At 46.8% G+C, this 16,582-nt stretch overlaps 1 protein-coding gene and 1 pseudogene across 1 annotated transcript in view; both read left to right on the forward strand.

Moving 5' to 3' along the window:
- The window catches only part of NUP214 (nucleoporin 214), a 79,168-nt gene that overhangs the window by 35,646 nt on the left and 26,940 nt on the right, over positions 1-16,582 (forward strand). Inside the window, exons 23-27 of the mRNA XM_028127069.2 lie at positions 524-685; positions 3,630-3,723; positions 10,764-10,842; positions 12,122-12,200; positions 14,944-15,034. Of these exons, the coding sequence (XP_027982870.2) occupies positions 524-685; positions 3,630-3,723; positions 10,764-10,842; positions 12,122-12,200; positions 14,944-15,034 (505 nt within the window). The remainder of the gene's footprint in view (positions 1-523; positions 686-3,629; positions 3,724-10,763; positions 10,843-12,121; positions 12,201-14,943; positions 15,035-16,582) is intronic.
- LOC114226789 (U6 spliceosomal RNA) lies at positions 7,245-7,344 on the forward strand (annotated as a pseudogene).

Genomic DNA, 16,582 nt, shown 5'->3' on the forward strand with positions numbered 1-16,582 from the left:
CGTGCGATAGGGATGGAGAGGTCTTAGGAGAGGAGCGTGGGAAATCTGTCAGATTGATCTGTGTTGGCATAAGGGTTCCATTTCCGTCGGTGTCCAGGAAATGGTCGGGCAGAGCAGCGATTTTCGACCTGTGTGCCGCAGGAATTTGTAAAACGTGTCATACCTGGACTGTGACAGCACACAACACAGCAATAGCTGCCTGGTGTGAACGAATCAAAATTACAGCTATTTTTTGTCAGCTTGGCAAAAAACCTACATTTTGGTGTGCCACAGAATTTTGGTGATCAGTTTATGTGTGCCATGAGATGAAACAGCTGAAAATCGCTGATGTGAAGTATCTTAGTTAGTAGAGGCCGGCAGGCAGATTGCATTGGCATCTTTGAAAGATGTGGATGCCAGCCTGTCTGGTTACTGGTACTTTCCTAAGTTTTTAATCTTAGCGTTTTCCCTGCAACCGAACATGGAGACTTGACCATTTTAACTTTGGTGTTTTCCTCTTCTCGGACCCACTTTTTCCCCTCAGCGTCTACGTCTGCCAGCAAAATCATTCCTCAAGGGGCCGACAGCACAATGCTCGCAACCAAAACCGTGAAGCACGGCGCGCCGGGCCCCTCCCACACCATCCCAGCTCCGCAGGCGGCCGCTGCGGCAGCACTGAGACGCCAGATGGCCAGCCAGGCGCCAGGTGAGAGTGCGGCCCACACCTGTGCAGGGGCTGGGGTGAGCTGTCTGAGTCTCGGGCTGGGGTGGCAGGTGCCAGCTAGCGCCTGGCTCCGCTGCCGTTCAGAACGAAGACTGCTGTGCAGCCTCTCTGCTGGCGGAAAGGGTTCCCAGGAAGCAGACTTCTTGTAGGGGAGGTGCTAGGTCTGCCACATCCAGGTAAGCAGGAAAGCTGGTTTTTGGTGAAGTGCGAATCCCTGCCTTGCAACAATGTCTGCTCTGAGCCCACCATCTTTGCAGTTACATCACCTGGGAGCATTCAGATTGTCTTGTGGTATCTTAGGACTCCCGCTGCCCTGGGAGGTGGGTATTAGTGTGCCCGTTTTGCTTTTGAGTGATGTGACCTTCAGAGAGGGAAGGTGACCCGTCTGATGAGAAGCAGAACCAGTTCCCAACCCGAGGTTTGCCCCTTGCAATACAGCTGCTGCTTGGGGTGGCAGCTGTGGCTGTTACAGGCGGGAACTCTAGCGAGCCCGGCATTTGGTCAGTGTTCGTGGCTGTCCACGTTTTCTGCACCGGGACTTCTGGGTAGCTGGCCTCAAGGACTTCACTTGTTCTCCATCTGTACAAGCCAGTGGTTTTGCGTGCGCCCCCCCCCCCCCCCACCCGGCACACACCCCCTCCTTACTCCCCAGCAGTTGGCAGTGTTGGTGGTAGAGCCCAGGAGTGAGGAGTGCTGCAAAAAAATCTTTTAAAAAATTTATTTTTTTTTTTTATTTTTTTTTTTTTTTGCATATCATGGGTCACTTTTCTTAAAAGCATGATTACTATAATTGGCAGCAATTTACATGTTATCTTACTCGGTAGCTGTTTTCAAAGAAAAAGGGCCAGGACGTCACAGCAGAGGAAAGTAATACATTCACAGCCATGTGAACGTCTAGGCTGGTTTAGGTGAGGTCCTGCTGCTGAGCTTCGTGGCTTCAAGTAACGAAGTCCTTTCATTCTAAAAGGTACCCGATTCCCTGCTCTGCTCTTTCTCTCTTCATCTCCTACTCTGTTACACCAGTGCGTTACAGGACCACGGGACAGTGAGACTGTAGTTCTGTCTGGCAAGAGCCCTCCCAGGAGGTTAATTTCCAAAGGGACCTTCACATGTTATTGCTGAGCCTCGGGACAGAGCCAGTCACACTAACGTGAAGGTTGTCCGAGTGCATGGATGTGTGTGTGCAAGTGTGGGAGCCCATCCAGTCCGAAAGGGAAAGAATGAGCAAGTACGATAGGTGTGGTCAATTTCATCTTGACCTTCACAGCTCACACATTAAATATGTAACGTCACTCTCCCTTCGAGCACCTCTTCCTTCCATTAGAGCCGCTGAGTTACAAATTGCTCTTTGTTATACCAATGGCGCTAGAAGGACGGGGGGAAAAGAGCATTATGTAAGTTTCCTTCAAAAGACACGGTCACCTCCCGAATTTCCTCTCTCCTGGGCAGAGTAACTAATGCACTGCACACCCTTCGTGACCAAGACCCCTTTTGACTCGCCTGTATAACATGGCTTGGACTTTAATGCACAGGACACCCCCACAACAAAGGATTATCGAGCCCCAAAATTTCAGTACTGCCAAAGTTGAGAAATAAATATTTTTGTTTTAGCTGAATAAAATTATTTTTTCATTTTATCTCTGCTTGGAACACATATCAATTTAGACAGGTTTTTTTTTTTTAAGACTAAAAAGACATGGTGGTTTGATTTAGACAAAAGAGAATTACCATTATACAGTGATAAAAAATTTCTAAGAAAAGTTCAAATATTAAAACCCTTATCAAGGCATCTAAACTAGATGTGAAAGACATAAGATAACTTGAAGGTACCTTTGAGGCTTCTGAAAGAATAGAATCCTTTGATGTTTCCTTTAAATATTAAATATCCTTTAAATACTGCCTGGACCCAGCAGCGTCCTGGCCTTGTGCTGAACAGGCCGCACATCACGCTGATAGCGCTGATTATTTATAAACTGGAAATCTGCCAGGAGGTCGGATTATCCCGCTGTCAGCAGGAGGGGGTGTGATTCTGTTGTCATTTGGAAGCAGAAATTTCTAAGGCGTAGGCACCTTTGAATGTGCAAGATGAGGATGTGCAGTCGTAGGCAGGAAGTCCCCGTTGCTGCTCTGAAGGAGGGGGGAGAGCGAGCTGCCACAGACCCACGTCCCACCCAGGCTGCCGCTTTCAGTTTGGCCAAATACGTAGTTAGAAGAGATCCGAGAGCTTTGCTCCGGCCTTCTTAATAGTTAGTTTTAAAATATCACTAAGTTCTGGAATTCAGTTTAAGCTGTAAGACACAGAAAGAGATGTGAAAGCTGACAAGCCTGAGATGGGTAAGTAGGTGTCAGATTAATCCCAGTTGCCATTCCTTAATTCAGGCCTCTCGGCCTCCCCCATTCTTGTCTAGGCTCCATTTCCCACATTTTAATTCACCGTGTCTGTCTCACCAAGCCGTGCGCTCCTTTAGAGAAGAAACTGTATGTTAGACATTTTTTGGTATTCCCATTCCCAGCACCTAACAGTCTGGCAATAAAAAGCCCATGTGAAGGAATGGTTGAATGAGAGAGTGGGGGCTGGGAAAATCCTTAGTCTGAACTATGCTAATGCTCTAGCTCTTTCTGCCCTTTTCCAAGGTGAGCAAACAACTTGGCAGGCAATCTCAGCTCTGCTCTCTAAATCTGCCCAGGGAATCTTTTTCCCTGAACGAGGGCAGTTGATTAAATTGCATGCATCTTCATCTCATAATCCTTATGAATGGAGGCCAGGTGTTCACTGAACACAGCGCTGCAGAGCTGCCTAGAGTAGCTGTGCTTTCGCTAATAGGGTTGCAATCTGCTTGGGTTTCTGTCCTGGTGGTTTACGTAAGGCTAGACTTTTTGATCCCTTATTGCGATTAATATGCCTCTCTGTTCTCTGTTTCAATAGCTGTAAGTACTTTGACCGAATCAACTTTGAAGACTGTCCCTCAAGTGGTAAATGTGCAGGAATTGAAGAATAACCCTTCATCTACAGCGATGGGGTATGTTACGCCTTTATAGCTGTGTACATCAGCCAGGGAATTACTTGTAATAGCGAGGGACTGCCTGCAGGGAGCAGCATTGCCGCCAGCACAGGGCACAGGGAGGCTATTTTTCCTGTAGAGCCTCAGGTTCTAAGCGGGGTGGACAGCTAATCTTGGATACACGATTGGGTTTTCAGGAGATTGTCATCTTCAACTTGCCAGTGACAGGTACTTCCTGAGCCTCTAAAGCAGGCGTCCTCACACTACGGCCCGCGGGCCACATGCGGGTGTTTTTGCCGTTTTGTTTTTTTACTTCAAAATAACATATGTGCAGTGTGCATAGGAATTTGTTCATAGTTTTTTTTTAAACTATAGTCCGGCCCTCCAACGGTCTGAGGGACAGTGAACTGGCCCCCTGTTTAAAAAGTTTGAGGACCCTGTATGGGAGTGGGGTGGGGTGGGGGGCAATGGTAAGATATGTACACATATAATACCTTAATATATATATATATAAAAAGTTTGAGGACCCCTGCTCTAAAGCCTGTGCCATGTGTCCGTCTATGTGTGCTATGCAGGAGGGCTATGAAGTCGGGGGTGGGACTTGGTTTTTTTACATGTGTATTTTTTATATTCGCGGGGTTCCAGAGTTGATGCTTCAGTTCTCATGGAGACTTGATTCTGCAAACTCAGTGGTGATCTTGAGATTAACAGTCTCCTCCTTCGTCTCCTCTCTCAGGCATTGCTGTTCTTTCAAGTTTCTCTTGCCTTTTGTATGAAAAGAACAAAAACGAAACAGTCTTAAAAGGCAGCAGCTCTGCTTGGAGACTCGCAGCTTCTCTTCGCTGCTGTATCTGAGGGCGGGGGCATCGCCGCTGCTGGAGCCTGCTTCTCTTTCGTCTGGGTCTCTGTTTAGAATCCACGGCGCTGGCTCCGCTCCCGGTTCCGCAGCACCGTCCACAGTCTGCCTTCCGCCGTTGCTCTGCGTGTATCGTAGCTGTGGACTCGGTGGTCCCGCCCAGCCTCCCCGGCGGCACAGGAGAGAGGCGAGGGACTTTCCTCGGGTTGAGTGTAGGGATCGTGGTGACCAGTGTCATTCAGGGATTTAGTGTCTGGTGCCCATGGTTAGTCCAGCGGCAAGAAGAGCAGCCACAGACCCTGTGTCTCTCCCACGTGGTGCCCGCTCTCTCCCCCACCGGGTCTGCTCCCCGGTCTGCCTCCCTAGTCCACTGCCTTCTCCTTTCCACATTGGTCCACTTATCAACACAGTCCGTCCCAGGAATTTCTTCATTATCTCGGGCACACTAAAGCCAAAAACAAGCCTACCCACATTGTATCTTGTAGTGACCTTGACGCTTTGGTATGCTATTTAGGCCAAGATGGCATTTGTGGTTGTTGAGAACTTCTCAAGGGAAAAAACTGTTTCGGGTTTGGGAATTGTAGCCAGATTCCTCGGAGAAGGAAGGCAAAGGAAAGCCGCTGACCGGCCAAGTGGCTTCGTGGGGGAAGCCAGGAAGTGGGGGTTTCTGAGACATTGCAGTCGCTAGCCAGGATGAGAACCAGCTCTCGGTGATCTCACCTCGCCTTTTCTCAGGCTTTTCCCTCGAATGGGTCAGCTGCGCTGATCTGAGAGAGGGGCTTTGTTGGAAGAGCAGTTCTGAGTTTGCCTTTTTCTGATTTAAGAAAAGTAGACACAAAAGTTCAGAAGGAATCTTGAAGAAACTTTTCCTTCCTTTCCCCAGAGTTCGACTCCGGCACAGTGATTTCATGTGTCTGCCCAGCAGGGTGCCTGGAGTGTAGTTCCTTTTTAATGACCACTTACCAGGTAACAAGTAAACTCCAAGCATAATCAGGAAGTGGGCATTGGTGTTTACCGCCTCCCCCAGGAAAAAAGCTTCAGAGGGAAATGCATTCGTTATCAGATTCTGTGAAGCAGTAGTTCTTAGATGTATTTTAAATATTTAATGTTGCATTTAACTTTCTTAGAGTAGTATCATAAGAGATTAACCAGAAGATGAGCTTACCTGTTTCTGCCCTTGGCATATCTTACGTTCATCGGCTTCATCCACTTCTGTTCATTAACTAACCGCCCTGCGTTAAGGGAGAGGGTTTACCTGGAGCAAACCTGGGGCCGGCGGACTCCGTGCGGAGCTCAGTCACCTGGTTCAGCAGAGTCGGGGGTAACTGCGATGCTGCCCTGGGTGTTAAGGGCACAGCAGTGAGTAAGTCACACCAATGCCTGCTTTCGTGGCACTTATTTTAGCAAGCAGACAGCCGCTACTCTACCAGTTGCACAACGTTATTTCACTGCAGTGTAGTGAGCTCAGAGGGAGCGGGACCAGCAGCTGAGAAAGCACAGAACGCGCGGGCTGGTGGAGTCGGGGGCGGAGGCGGGTGGGGAAGCGCTGTTTTAGTTAAACAGTGGCCAGAAAGAAGTTCCCGGTGAAGACTGCAGAGGAGTGCTGATCCGAGGGCTGGAATGCGTGACGGCAGATCCGGGCACGGACGGTGTTGGACGTGAAGTTGGAAGAAGGCCCTTGTGGCCAGAGGCCCGGCAGGAAGTGGGGAGGGAAGAGAGGGGCTGGATGAGGTGGGAGGTTTGGCTGGTTGGTTTGTTTTCACTAACACACACCAGACACATCATTCCTTTCAGGAATTTTGTTGTTCATGCGCTCATTTTTCACTCCCAACAAATGAGCGTGTTCTGTATGCCGCACACTGTTCTAGGTGCTGGGGATAAAGCAGCTCACTAAACAGACCACAAAAACCCACCCTGCCCTAGTCACAGGAAGACGGAGAAGTGAAATAAATTAGATATGTCGTGTTTTAGATGGTGATAGGTCTGATGGAGAAAATTGCAGTAGAAAGGGGTGTAGGACTGTTGTCTGGGCTGGGTTGCAGTTTTAAATAGTGTGGCCCAGGCAGGCGGGTGTTTCTCCCCCCTGGTTAATGGCTACATGTTGTAGCATATGTCAGACCCTGTTTCTTTCACCTCAAGCTGGATTTTTTTTTTTTTGTCTTACGTAATGTTTTACCTTCCGGTGGCTTTTGACACTTGACATTTGGATAAAGATCAAAGGCCAGAGAGCAGGTCTCATGGATATCCTAAGGAAACAGCTCCAGGCACAGGCCTGTGGTGGGAGTGTGTCTGGCAGGCTCAGGAAAGAGCCAGGTGGCCGCTGGAGGGAGAAAGGAGCCCTGGAGATGGGGTCAGGGTCAGGGTGCGGGCGGGCGGGTGGGGCTCACGACCTGGTTCAGCTTGCCAGCTGGGTCAAGACCTGGTTGACCTTGGATGTTTTTTGAGCAGTTGAGTGATCTGATTTATTTTTTGGTTTATTTTTTTAACTTTTGCAGTTTTTTTAATCTCTGTTGTTGAGAGTATTACATATGTCCCCTTTTTTCTCCCATTGACCTCTCGCCTCTCCACTCCCCACCCCCTCCACTAGGCCTTCACCACCCTGTTGTCTGTGTCTATGGGTTATGCATATACGCATATGAGTTCATTGGTTGATCTCTCCCCCCGACCCTCCCCTGCCTTCCCTGTGAGGTTTGGCAGCACATATACTAAAATTGGAACAATACAGAGAAGATTAGCATGGCCCCTGCACAACGATGGCAACTTTAGCAGTGTTTTAATATTGAGGCATAATTTACAAACAGTAAAACTCATCTTTTTCTAATTGTAAAATTCTTATGAGCTTTGATAAATGCAAATAGTTGTATACGACCTATGGTTTAGCAGGAAGCGCTGATTCTTATCTTGAGACTAGATCAAAGGGGCTGGGGTGGGGGATGGTAGAAACTAGGAGACCAGTTAGGAAGCTTTTCCTTTTTTATGGTGGTAAAATATACATAGAACAGAAGTGACACCTTAACCATTTTTAAGTGTATAATTCAGTGACATTAAGTACAGGTAGTGTTTATTTCCAGAGCTTTGTCATCCATCCCTCCCTGAAACTGTCTCTCCATTAAACAACAACTGTTCACTCTCCCTTCCCTCCATCCCTGGTAGCCTCTATTCTACTTTCTGTCTCTAATAATTTGCCTATTGTAGGAACCTCGTATAATTGGAATCCTTTTGGGTCTGGCTCATTTCACTTGAATTTTCAAGATTCATTCATGTTGTAGCATCTGTCAGAATTTCATGCCTTTTACGACTGGATAGTACTTCATCGTGTGCATATTCCCACTCCTCTGTTGACGAACACTTGGCTGTTGTGAATAATGCCACAGTGAGCATTGGTGTACGAGTATCCGTTTAAGCCCCTGCTTTTAGTTATTTTGGATAATGTTTTAGGAGTGGAATTGCTAGATTACCCAGTACTTCTTTTTAGCTTTTTGAGCTAAATGTAGTTCAAACTGTTTCACAAAGCGGCTGCTCCTTTTTACATTCCCAACAACAGTGGGTGAGGGTCCCAATTTCCCTACATCCTCACCAGCATTTATCATTTTTATGATAGCCATCCTAGTGCATATTAAATGTTATCATTGTGGGGGTTTTATTATTATTTATTTTAATCCTCCTGGGGGGGTTAAATATTTTTATTGATTTTAGAGAGAGGAAGGGAAAGAAAGAAACATTGGTCGATGCCTCACTCATGGGAATCGAACCCACAACCTTTTGGTGTGACAGATGCTGCTCCCACAAACTGAGCGACCTGGCCAGGACTCATTGTGGTTTTGATAGGCATTTCCTAGTCATTAGTCATTAGTTGGGCATCTGTTTGTGTGCTCATTGGTCATTTGTATTTTCTTTGGAGAAATGTCTATTTAGATCCCATGCACATTTTTTAAATCAGTGAAGACTCAAAGATATATATCTTTCTTGATTTGAGAGAGAGAGAGAACCATTTATTCGTTGCTTCCTGTACACACCCCAATGGGGGATCAAACCTGCAACCTAGGTATGTGCCCTGACCAAAAATCAGACTTGCAACGTGGTGTCCAGGACAGTGCTCCAACCACCTGAGCCGCCCAGCCAGGGCATTTGCCCGTTTTTTGCTGGGCTTTTTTCTCGGTTGTTAGATAGTCTAGATTCGGGTCCCTTGGGTATATAGTTTGCAAATATTGTGCCCTAACCGGTTTGGCTCAGTGGATAGAGCGTCGGCCTGCGGACTGAAGGGTCCCTGGTTTGATTCCGGTCAAGGGCATGTACCCTGGCTGCAGGCACATCCCCAGTAGGAGGTGTGCAGAGGCAGCTGATCGATGTTTCTCTCTCATTGATGTTTCTAACTCTCTATCCCTTTTTCTTCCTCTCTGTAAAAATTCAATAAAATATATTTTAAAACATATGTATGTATGTGTATGTGTGTGTATGTGTATATACATATATACACACACATATGTATATGTACATATATATACATATGTGTGTGTGTGTGTGTGTGTGTATTGTTCACCCATTCTTTGAGTGGTTTTTTTTCTTGATAGTGTCCTAGACACGTTAAGTTTTTAATTTTGATGAAATTTAGGCGTGGTTCATTTTATGGTTTTAGCTCTTGCACTTAGTCTTGGATCCATTTTGAATTAATTTTTGTCAGTAGTGTGTTGTGTTCTGCTTGCTCTTGGATCATGGTGGATCGACGTAGCTGGTTTGTGAGCTGGTTGCACTGAAGTGCGTTGCTCTGCAGGGCTGTCAACCGGCCCAGTGTGCAGGGGGCTTGGGATACTCACGAGAGGTATAGCATTTCACAAGCAAATGGAACAGTGATTATACTCAGTCTGTTTCGTGTATGATTTAATATACCATCGTGTCATAACTAAATTGGGGGTGGAAAAAATGGTCCAAATTGGATGAACTTGCTGCTTCTATTTTTTATTTCTAGTTTCTTTTTTGCTTTTCTCTGCATTCGCATGGAAGATTTTCGTTTCCCTTGTGGTTCTCCTGAGCCCAAACCACTTCTCTGCCCCAGTCGGCTGTGTCTGCTCAGGGATCTCCGTCCCAGCGGCCTCACTCACACATTCCTTTTCTCTGCTGGAGACTCGCAGAGGCGAGGGAGCGCTGTAGCTGTGTACCTGATGGTTAGACTATCTCGGGGGAGCAGGAAGGTGTTTCTTCAGAGAGACGCCGTTGGTAGCTTTTGTCTTCAGTGGAAGAACAAAGGGAGTTTCGTTGCACTGAAAATAACTCCGTTATCTCTTCGCTGTCAGTCCGGAAAGGTGGTGCGGGAAGGTTCCTGTGATTCCAGCAGAGACTCTCGAGGTGCTTGTGAGGTGGTTCATTTTTCTGCCAGGCATGGGCTTTTTTTGTCTTTCCTCTTCCGAGTTCAATTTTTTTTAATTTATTTATTTTTATTGATTTGAGAGAGAGAATCATTGATTTGTTGTTCGACTTATGTTTGCATTCATTAATTGATTCTTGTATGTGCCCTGACTGAGGATCAAACCCGCAACCTTGACATACCGGGGCGATGCTCTTGCCAACCCGGCCAGTGCCTCCAAGGTGATGTTTTTATGGAAAGATATTAATCCTCCTAACTTTAGGGAGGTATCTGAAAAATCAGACCAGATCCTATAGCTACAACCACTGTACGTACCAATCAAAGTCACTCAGGACTGAGAACAGATCATTTGATTTAAAAAATTGCTCCCAAGAGCCACCAATAGAGCTCAACCCACAGGTTGAGAACCGCGGCTGTAGGGCCTAAGACCATCGGAAAACACAGATACTTACATCACGATTCATAACAGCAGCAAAATTACAGTTATGAAGTAGCAACGAAAATGATTTTATGGTTGGGGGTCACCACAACATGAACTGTATTAAAGGGTCGCGGCATTAGAAAGGTTGAGAACCACTGGCCTAGTTAGAACTTTTTTTAGGATTGCAGGAAGAAAATAAGTGTTAAGTATACTGCTTTGACTTTTATGTTAAAGACCCAGATTTCATTTAAAGATTCATTCTTGAATCTGAAAAATGTCAAATGACTTTGGTTAGGGTCCAGACATCTATAATGTGATAGGAAAGAATTGATATTATTTGCTGGACTAGAGGTTGCCTCAAGGTGAATGTCATTTCCCCAGTCATGCCTTTCCCTTGAGTGTTTGCTCATGTTTTTCAGTTCTCCGGTGTCACACTCCACAGCCAAAACTCCTCACCCAGGGCCGACTCCGGGGGCTGCGAATAACCAAGCCAAGCAGGTACGTCGCTGGTTTTCCTTGTTGACAGCCACGCAGGGTCACTGAGACAACCCTCTTAGGAGTCCTCACTTTGCTTTACATGAACCATAAGTCCTTGCCCCACAGTTTAGCCAGTCTTGACGTAGCAGGCTGGTCAGGACCCGCCATTATCTCATAGGCCACTTGCCCGTCTGCATCTAGCAATCGTGGGTCATCGTTTAATGCTGTATATTTATATGGAGTATTTGGATTTGCAGTTACTTTCATTTAACATTACCTTAGTTAACCCACGCAACGGCCGTGTGCAGTAGACAGGAGAGGGCTTTAGATATACTTCCCTCATGGAGAGGCCGAGACTCACGTGACTAAGGCAGGCGCACCCCTCTAGGAAATGGTGAACCAGAGCTGGGACCCCAGCCTTCCCACTTCTTCCCATCATGCTTTTCTCGTTATACCTTTCAGGGTTCGTGTCTGCGGGAGAGGTTCTCTTGCTTTCTCCTGCATGCTGGCTTTCAGAGCTCGCCTATTCTGTGATGTTTGTTATGTCTACTTCCAGGCTTTTGCCTGGTAAACATTGTCTCCTACAAAAATAGGTTATGTTGTCAGCAGTTAAATAATAGCAGATGGCTGAAAGGTAGGCCAGGCTGTGGCTGCGGCTTCCCCTGAGAAGCCGGGTGCTCTGCCACCCTCCTCTGAGGCGGTGGGATTAGGTTGAACACCGGAACTTGCCGATTGTGAGTTCTCAGGCATGGCTCTCTGTCCCTTCTTTGCTGTGACTTAAATGACATTTAAGCATTTAGCATTTGGTCCCTCTTCTGGAAGTTTCCACATTCACCTTGGAGGACACAGGGCAAGGCATCACTCGTAACCAACAAGAGTAAAGAAACGTTGCCTGGAGGTGGATACCAGTCAAACAGTTTTGCTTTTTCACTTCAGTATAAATGTTTTGAGAACCAGAACGCATTTAACTCATTTACTGCTTCTTTCACTCGTCTACCAAACTTTCCAGTGTCTTCTGTGTGCCAGGCCCTGTGCCGGACACCGAGAAGATGGCCACAGACAGACGGGCATGGGCCTGCTTCCTGGTCACTTGCAGAATGAATATCCCATGCTCTGATATGATCTTACATGTGTCAGACAATTAAAATATTGACTTACCTTGGAACTAAAAAAAAAAGTTAAACTCAATAAATGGGTTTATGCTTGTTTATTATAAACTGTGTTATCATTTTACATGTTCCTCTATTCCAAAGGATGGTTAGCAGCTTCACACATACGTTTTGCTTGTGTTCTCTTGTAGGGATCGCTAATAAATTCCCTAAAGCTGTCTGGGCCCACATCAGCCTCCGGTCAATTGTCATCCGGTGATAAAGCTTCAGGTCAGTTTGCATTTTTGTTTTAGTTAAAATAAAGGTGAAAGAACTGCTCCAGCTTAGGTAACGGTTCTGGATCACAAAGACAGCCAGCAGAGGAGGCCAAGTGCAGAGACACTCGGACGGCCTTGGCTGGGGAAGAATCTCCAGGACATTAGTGGCCCTTCCACAGCTGCTCACGTCTGAAATTGGAGAGCAGTGGGCGAAGCTTTCCTGTAGAAGTTTTTCTTAAAAAGGGGCCGTAGCGTTGTCCTCACCTGCTTATGGATGACCAGTTCAGAGAGGAGTGGATCGGAACATTGGACTCAGTTTCTTCTAAAAGGAATAAAAATTCTTAGTCCACAATGACAATTCAAAAGCCAGTTAAAGGAAAGTAAAATGATCTCTTACAATGTGAGAGTTCAAAGTAGATGTAATGTCAATATTAAAAGATGTTTTGACTTCGTGTACTTTCAACACTCACTCAAGCAGAATCATTTACTAAGATTAGTTTTACCATAGGTCTTGGACCAGGCATCCACTTGCCCAGGGACACTTGAGGCAGGAGTATGCTTTTGTGTATATGAACCTCAATACGGGATCTTCTCAGCCCCCCTTTTGTGGGCTGCTGTTCTGTCGCCCACTGGCTGTGGCCTGTGTGCCGTCTGCTCCAGAGATCTTGTGCCGCCCGCAGTCCGGCGTTGTCACCACATTCGACTCCGGCCTTGCTTTTGATCCGTGGTTTCCAGTGCGTCTTCAGGCTGATTCTGGTAGAGATGCTGAGCTTCACACGCCAGCAGACCGCTTTCCAGACCCCTCAGTCATACACCCACTCAGCTGTCTCTGTCGTCATGCTTTCTGTTGGATATTGGGTTTATCTTCCTAAATGTTCCTTGCACTCAGCAGAAAAACCATTACTGTGTAACCAGAGTTGTATTCTAGAATGTGGATGAAGGCAGGGCCACAGTTGTTACAGTCTGCCTCACGTGACAGGAAGGTGTGCAGCACTCCTGGACCAGGATCTAAAGCCTCACGTTAGAGGAGAATTTCAGTAGAATTGTCAGAGACTTTTGAATCAAGTTAAGCAAGTTCTTTCTATTTCTGTCTAATATCTTAGAAAAGTATTTTGAAAGATCGTTTATCCTAACTTCTTTCAAGAACTTCATGGAGAGCTTTTTTACTCCTCAAGAGAAGATGAGGGGCTCGAAGGGCCCTTGCTTCGTGCGAGTCTTACGCAGTTAGCATGACTGGCAAAGGGGCTTTGGAGAGGGGCACCGAGTGGTGACTGAGGTACTCTTGCATTGCTAGGTGTTTGCTTCTGCATCCACTCGCTGGATAATCAAACGAATAGGACTTTTTTTTTTAGGGTGGGGGTCCCTAAGAAATACTGTTTAAGAATTTGCCCAAAATTTCCTTTAAAAAAAAAAGTGTATCTGAAACCTCAGTAGACGAGTTCTCTTTCTATATAGTAAAAGGCTAATATGCAAATTGACCAAATGGCAGACGGACCGGTCGCTATGACACACACTGACCACCAGGGGGCAGACACTCAACGCAGGGGGAGCGCCGCTCAGCCAGAAGCTGGGCTCACGGCTGGCGAGCGCGGCTGCGATGGCGGGAGCCTCTCCTGCCTCTGTGGCAGCACTAAGGGTGTCCAGCTGCTGGCTTTCCGTCGATATGCCCCGAGGGCTGCCAGACTGCGAGATGGCGCAGGCCGGGCCAGTCTATTGGAGATAGATAGTGTAGCAAGTGAGAGCTGCCCGCTAAGTCCCCCGTTCCAGAGATGATAACCCTCAATGATGTGGTATGTATCTCCTGAGGTTACTTCATTGTTGGTTTTTTAAACAAAATTAGGCATAGCCTGTCTGTATTCATCAGAGGCCGTTTCTCCCCTTCACGCCCCCTCCCCACCACAGTCAGCATCCTGGTCATGTTCGCAGAGCTGCCGCAGCTCTCCCTCCTGCCATGGCCACCAGCTCTGCTGCTAGTTAGGTTCTTCCTGAGGTTTCGGATTGTAAGCAGCGCTGCACTGCGTGTCCTTGTCCACAGCACATTGTTTTATATTGTGATGTTTGCCCTATACTCACTCAGAAAGTATTACATTTTTATGGTTTGGTTTGGGCTTCTTTAAATGTGCTTTTCTCCTTCCCTTCCCCCTTTGAAAGTAGAGTAATTGGGAAAGACTGAAGATAACACCCCAACTGTTAACAAGTAGTAGCAGCGAGAGTGACTGTGGGGAGGATGACGGATTGCATTAACTTTCTGCGCGTCCCTGTATTGCAGCCATCTTATCACCTCCATCATTTAAAAAAGGAAGCTGTGATTGTTAAATGCAGAAATACTGCTATGGAAAATACAGAAACGGAGGGAGGACACAAGTAACATGAGGTCACTCCTCAGAGACATTTAGTCACTCTAACCCATTTCCTTTGGATTTCTCCCTTTCGGTATATATTACTTTTCAGTAGTTATCAAGCTACTTTGAAAGCTTTAATTTCAGCTGCACTAGAATTATTGTGACCTCTTCCTGGGAAGGAGGTTGTGGCGGTCTTGGTCTGGAATTAACGTGACAGAGCCAAAGGGCAAGGTCCGAGACCTTGAGTGTGACTTAGGCCCCGTGCCCCCCTTGGTTGTATGGGATGCGCGTTGGGCCTGCAGGCCTGGGGCCCCTCTCTGTGCACCACACAGCCGCGCTGCAAGGATTACAAACTGGAACCGTGTTTCTAACTGGCTTTTGTAATGTTCTTTTTTTTTTCCTTCCTGATTTCAGGGCCAGGGGCAACCAAGATAGAAACCGCTGTGACTTCTACTCCATCTTCTGTCGGGCAGTTCAGCAAGCCTTTCTCGTTTTCTTCTTCAGGGTCAGTAATAAGCTTACGTTTTGTGGGAAGTCACTTACCAGATAGCTTCCCCAAGTCTCACGGTCAGTGAGATGCTTATCAAATGTGCATGAGCCCAGACTTCTTATCACTGCAGTAATACATCTGATGATATTAGCTTCATGTCCTGATAGGAATCTATTTCCCCTTTTCAATTCAAGGTTATGCATGTGTTATTACAGGATGAGCCTCATTTTCTCTGGGTGATGGGTCTGTGCCAACTTCCATGCTTGGCCTAGTCTGTCATGCTGAGCTGTTTTCATTCTGGCACCATTTGGGGACTAGATCAACGCTGGGATTGGCTTTACTGATCGGAGAGGTCAGCGTGCTAAACTTCTGAGAGGCGGCAAGGACTCCAGCTTGGGGAAGGTGCTCACACTGGAGCCTTGAAAGCTGCCAAGCATCCTCTCCCCGTGGAGGTGGGGTAGACTGTGCGGCGGAGATGAAACCTGCCGTTCTTACTTTCTCTTCATGGCGAATCATGTTTTATACTTCCCAATGGTAGTGGGGAGCAGATTTTAAAAAGCAGGTTGGTGCCAGGAGCTAGTGCATCTTTTAAACGCTAATTATTCACCTTTACCTCATGAACTGATACTCTTCTTCCCATTTTTAAGGAGGCCAAAGCCTTATCCATTAGGCAACTGGGGCTTCTTCTTCCCATTTTTAAAATAAGCTGAAAAGGTTGGGTCATTGGGTCAGTGGCTTATCTCTGTATATAAAATTTCTTCACCAAGGTTGAGACAGAGAAAAAGGGTTTTTCTTAAATGTGATACAGTGTTTAATACAACATTTTAGATGGTCTTTGTCCATTAGACAAAGGCCATGATGGGCAAAAAAAAAATCTAAATTCTTACATTGTTTACTACATTTAATATGCTTGGTCCCTTATCTTACCTAATAAAAGAGAAAAATGCTAATTGACCATACCTTCACTACGCCCATAGCCAATCAGAGCGAGTATGCAAATTAACCAAACAAAGATGGCGGTTAATTTGCATATGCAGGTGCAGAGCGGAGTGAAGCCTGCTATGAGGGGAAGGGGGGCAGCGGAGGGAGCTACTTGAGTGGTGCTTCAGACAGAAGTGAGGACGTGCTGGCTCCGGGCGGCCCAGAGCAGGGAGTGGGGCTTGCCGACTCTGGGTGGCTGGGGAGCAGTGACTTGCCAGCTCTGGGCGGCCGGGGAGCGGTGACTTGTTGGCTCCCAGGCTCTGGGGAGGGAGCGGGGACTTGCCAGCTCCTGGGCGGCTGGGAGTGAAGCCAGGGGCCTATTCTTGCACGAATATCGTGCAATGGGCCTCTAGTATTTTAATATTTTTTATTGCTTTCAGAGAGGGAGAGAGATAGATAGAAGCATCACTGATGAGAGAGAATCATTGATCGGCTGCCTCCTGCACACCCCACACTGATGATTGAGCCTGCAACTCAGGCTTGTGCATTCACCTGGAATCAAACTGTGACTTCCTGGTTCATGGGTCAGTGCTCAACCACTGAGCCACACTGGCCGGGAGGTCCCTTATATTTTAAAACTAG

The sequence above is a fragment of the Eptesicus fuscus genome, chromosome 15, assembly GCF_027574615.1.
Source record: "Eptesicus fuscus isolate TK198812 chromosome 15, DD_ASM_mEF_20220401, whole genome shotgun sequence".
Lineage (NCBI taxonomy): Eukaryota > Metazoa > Chordata > Mammalia > Chiroptera > Vespertilionidae > Eptesicus > Eptesicus fuscus.